This window comes from Pteropus vampyrus, unplaced genomic scaffold (genome assembly GCF_000151845.1).
Source record: "Pteropus vampyrus isolate Shadow unplaced genomic scaffold, Pvam_2.0 Scaffold1286, whole genome shotgun sequence".
In the NCBI taxonomy this organism is placed as follows: Eukaryota; Metazoa; Chordata; class Mammalia; order Chiroptera; family Pteropodidae; genus Pteropus; species Pteropus vampyrus.
The window spans coordinates 9400-14168 of record NW_011890067.1 but is presented as its reverse complement, the minus strand read 5'-3'; the positions used below and the strand labels follow the sequence as shown (position 1 = coordinate 14168).

Below are 4769 nucleotides of genomic sequence, written 5' to 3'. Positions count from 1 at the left end.
TTTCTAGCCCTGGAAGTTCTCGGGTGTCACTTCCGCCAGCCTCTGTAGGTTGTTGGCCTTCGAGGTTGCCGAAGTGAGCCGAATCCAACCTGACTGGTGTCTTATGTGTAAGCGGAGGAAATCTGGACGTGCACTGGCCACCAGGGGACTTCTGCAGACACCACGTGAGGACACGGTGAGGTGGCCGCCATCCACAAGCCAAGCAGAGGCCTCGAGCAACCACACCCACCGACACCTGCCACCTCCAGACTGTGAGAAGGTGAACGAGCTCTGGGGTCTTGTCACAGCAGCCCGAGCAGACTGATGTGGGAGACGCTGGGGCCGCAGGAAGATTCATTTGAACCAAAGGTCTGGGCACCTGAGTCTCGTTTAAATTCGCATCACGCTGCGGAGCTGCGGTCAGCGCTGACTGACTAGTGGGGTGCCTGGCTGTGGCGCTCAGGTCCAGGAAGAGACAGGAGGAAGGGGAGCGTTCCGGGGGTCGGATGGACACATGTAGACATGGGCATGTTTGGTTAAACTCATCCAATGTTTATTGAATCGTGAACCGTTGCAAATATGGCTGAAATCTGAGACTCACTCACCCGGACCCCTGTCCTGGCTCCCCGCTGAGAAGGGAGCCTGGAGCAGGACCACCCAAACAGCAGAGGGGAGATGGGGAGACATGGGGGCGTGCAGGGAGGTGGTGGAGGGGAACAGGAGCAGTGGGCAAAGGTAGATTCCGGGGAGACACACACACTCACTCACACAGGCAAAGACCGGGCCGCAACCTCTGCCCCGCCCGGCGGCTGCAGAAACATCGGGGAGAGACCGGCATCCACAAGACGTTTCAGTCCGTCCCGTCATGAAGCATCTGCTGAGAGGGGCTGGGCCGAGGCCGCTGGACTGCGCGGGGAGGAAGGGAGGCGGGGGGGTCAGAGAGCGGTTGGGGTTCACGGCAAAGGGAAGAGCGGGAGGAGGGAGACGGGGGAAATACAACCCCAGAGAGAAACTGAGGCACAGGGGACGTGGGAGGCCCGTGAGGGGAACATTCTAGCCCAACAAGGCAAGGGGGGCCGAGGCTTAGTTCCCATGAGTTTGTCGCGAGAAAGGCTGCTGACAGGCCTGCCATGGGAGCCCCTAGCTGGCTTCCAGAAAGCCAGACCCAGTAACCCTGGGGGGAGGTCAAGGTCGGTTCCCAGAGAAGCCCACAGCCCAAACTGGTTTCTCCCACACCCCTGTCGGCCTGTTCCAGCTCAGACCACTTCACTGGTCACCTCCTGAACAGGCAGGACTCACCTCGCCCTAAGACAGGTCTGCCTTTGGCCTCAGCTAATTAAGAGTGACCTCAAAGCCCCTGGAATGTCCTGCCTGTAAGTGTCTGGGTTGACCCGGGGCCACACGGCTCATCTGTGCCCACAGTGAGATGGATGGGGGCGGGGGGGGGGGGCCTTAGCCCTGAGGCGGCAGCTCTTGACCTCCAGAGGGGCTGGAGGCTAAGATCAGCCGCAGCGACGTGACCAAACTCCAATAAAAACACTGGACACCACGGCTCGGGTGACCTGCGCTGGCTGGCGACACTGTGCTGTCGCACACCACGGCTGGGAGGAACCGAGTGCTCTCCGCATGGCTTCACTGGGAGGCACCCCGAAAGCTCACTTCCCGCCTCCCCTGCCCCCTCCCACCTGCTTCTTCCCTCCACCGACTTCAGATAAACGTAAGCACGGGTGTGACAGCTGTGCCCAGTTCCGGGTGGTCTGCAGGACCCCAGAAACTACACCCACAAAACACGCAACCGGGAAACCCTCCCCCTCTTTCTCTCTCACATCGATCCGGTTTTGCTTCTGTTGGATGCAATCGCCCACTGGAACCCCCCGAACCCTGTGCAGATTTCAGTAGCCGTCTGAGTTATGGACAGTCTGGCAGTGACATGTGGTGTTTATGTGAGCGATGGGCCCCATCTGAGTCACTGAGAATTCACGTCCCGTGAGTGTGGCACCACTAACCCTACCCCCACCCCCCCTTACAGCGACAGTCCACAATTCATTCAGCTCCTGCAGCTCTAGAACTGTACGGTTCTTGATTTTCCTTTCAGTTTGGGGAGACCCACTTCATTTCAGACCCATACACGTGGCATGACGTTTGCACGTCCGCTCTGCATTCACAGAAATTTGCACGCCCAAATTCACAGTGAACGTGACCTCACTCTGGTCTAGCAAAGTGCTCTCAGAAATGGAACTTGAGTTTAAAAGCATCTGAGCCCCGTTTCTGGGGCAAAGCATGCTGGGGGCAGGTGCCTAGGTCCACGGTGCCCTGGGCTGGATGCTCAGTTCTAGGGCACGGTGTGGTGGGACCCAGCACTCAAGTCTGGGTGGGAGACAGTGCTTTACGCTCTCAAGGGTCAGGAGCCAGGATGTGGCTCTGGGCAGGGCTACTGCCCAGTGCCCAGTTCCAGGACAGGTTGGCTTTGGGGCTGATCTGGAATACAGCAGCGTGACAGCGGGCTCAGAAGGTGCTGACAAGCAGTCCTACGAGGTGAGTCCCGCTACTTGTTCTGGAATGCACGGGGTGAAATGAGCACTCGGGTTTGGTGGATATCAGGACTAGGAGGCAGCTCCAGAATTCGGGAGCTGGGCACCCCTCACCTCTGCCTTCGGGGCACCTCAGCCCTGAACTAAGGCGGCTTTGATGGCGGCCACCAGCTTCAGAAACTTGCTTTCCGTGTCCACGAAGCCATCGCCTCTCTGGGGACGGGAGGGAAAGGGAAGGAGTGAGCTGCGCCTAAGACACCCACCCGCCCCCCGCCCCCTGCGAGCCCCAAACGAGGGGGTGACACAAACCTTCTTGGAATGGACCAACTTCCCTGCCACCATCACTTCGAAGAACCCGGTAACGTGGGGAGTCCCCTCGCCACTCTGGGGAGAGGGAGAGAAGCTGCAGGGGCGCCAATGCCCTGTGGGGACACGGCCCTTTCCCGGGGGAGGGCCAACCCCAGCAGAGGGTGGAGCCGGCCCACACTGCCCCCACTGCCAGCCAGGGACAAACCACCGTTTGATGCCTTCCCCGTCCCCACACTCACGACGTCCAGGCGTCCAGGAAACTCATCTTCTAACTTCTTCTTGAGCTGAAGATACTGAACGGGGGCGGGAGGTCGCAACAGCGGTCAACGGGGGTCCCGCCAGCTAACCCTCCTCCCTCATCCTCCAGGGAGGGCTGAGGCCGCCACTCTGCTTACCTTGGACTTGTAGCCTCAAGCGCCACTGGGAGGAGAGAGTCCAAGAACACAGGGCCAGGGAGAGAGGGAGCCGGTGGGGGCCGGGGAGAGGCGGGCGGGGGGGGGGGGAGCCAGGGAGGGGGATGGGAGGGGGCCAGGGAGACATGAAGAGGGACACAGATGGTAAAACCACGGGGAGAACAGACACCCACGGGAGAGAGGAAAAAACAGTATTGGGGAGTGGCACGGAGAAGGGGGGGGCAGGGACACAGGAAGGAGGTGGACAGCCACACGAGGGAATCCAACACAAAGCAAGGGACACGCGAGACAGAGGTGGGTGCAGGAAAAGGGGGGAACAAGGAGGCCACGAGGAGAAAGGGAGGGAATCGGAGAGCCAGGTTAGAATGAGAACTGCAGAAACAGCACCCCACCCGCCCTGGGGTGCACACCCCCACCCGCCGCAGCGGAGGGGGTCTAACAGATGAAATCTAACGCGTCCCCAGCCCCCACGGCGGGCTATTCCGGGGACCGGAATCTGGAGCACAGGCCTCTGGGCGCCTCAAAACGTCACTCCCCCCTCTGCTTTGCCGAGCAAGCATTTCTAAGGCTGGGACAGATCTGAGCCTGTCAAACCCCGCCCCCCACCCCCACTCCCACCCCGCTGCGCCCGCGGCCATTTCACGGACACCGAGGCCAGCGGGCCCCGATTAGCCCTGTGACCTGCAGTCTGGAGCGCAAGCTCTGACCTGCCCCCACTCCCTGCCTCGGTTTCCTCGCCTGCGAGATGGAGCTCAAACTCCCCTCCCTCAAGCGGTTTCTGGGAGGCACGACGCACTGACCATGCATGTACCGAGCGCCCAGGCGCCAGCACGCCTGTGCGTGCCAGAGGACAAGGCGGTCAACAAGGGAACGTCCCTAGCGGGGACACGGGATCCAACGCGTCCAACACCGTTAGGATCACTCTCTCCCCCTCTACAGATGGGGAAACTGAGGCCAGAAGAGAGTCGGGTCAGTAGCGAAGGGCATCCACTGTATTCATTCCTTTCCAAACCCCACCCACCCGCGCCGGAATATTCTCGAACCTTGCCGGCTCTCGGTCTCCACCCCGCGACTGCGCTCGTTCACGGTGCTGGGGGAGGGGACACCCAAGCGTCGGCGGCGGCCCCGGTCCCATCACCGGCGCGACCCCACCCGCTCCGCAAACGGAGCGCGGAGTCGGGAGGTTTCAAATGGCCACGCCCGAGTCTCAGGGCCACCTCTGAGATGTCCCGGAGCTCACAAACGGGGTGGAGGGGTCGACACCCTCGATTCCTCGGCCCCCCCCCGCCCACGCCACGCGCACGGGAGTCCTGGCCTCGCGAGGGGTCCCCACGGCGCGTGCCCCGACGCCCCCAGCCCCATCCGGACCGAGGGTGGGTCCGAGCCGGGGCCCGAGCCGGGGCCCCTGGCGTCCTGCTCACCAATAAACGACTCGGACCGCGACAGCCATGACCCGCGAGCGCAGCATCCGCGGGACCGCGGACGCCGACCGGCCTCGGCCTGGGACGCGCGGCCTCTGCGCGCTGCGCCCGCGCGC

General features: G+C 62.2%; 1 protein-coding gene across 1 annotated transcript; it reads right to left on the bottom strand.

The window, feature by feature from the left end:
* Positions 1-510: 510 nt before the first annotated feature.
* Positions 511-4763, bottom strand: LOC105310156 (selenoprotein W-like). The gene is made up of 6 exons (XM_011386361.2): positions 4654-4763; positions 3215-3239; positions 3059-3112; positions 2820-2894; positions 2625-2723; positions 511-885 (listed from the first exon to the last, which is right to left on the bottom strand). Exons 1-5 carry the CDS (start codon positions 4698-4700, stop codon positions 2643-2645), a joined length of 282 nt encoding a protein of 93 aa, XP_011384663.2. The 5' UTR covers positions 4701-4763; the 3' UTR covers positions 511-885; positions 2625-2642.
* Between the last annotated feature and the right edge of the window lie 6 nt (positions 4764-4769).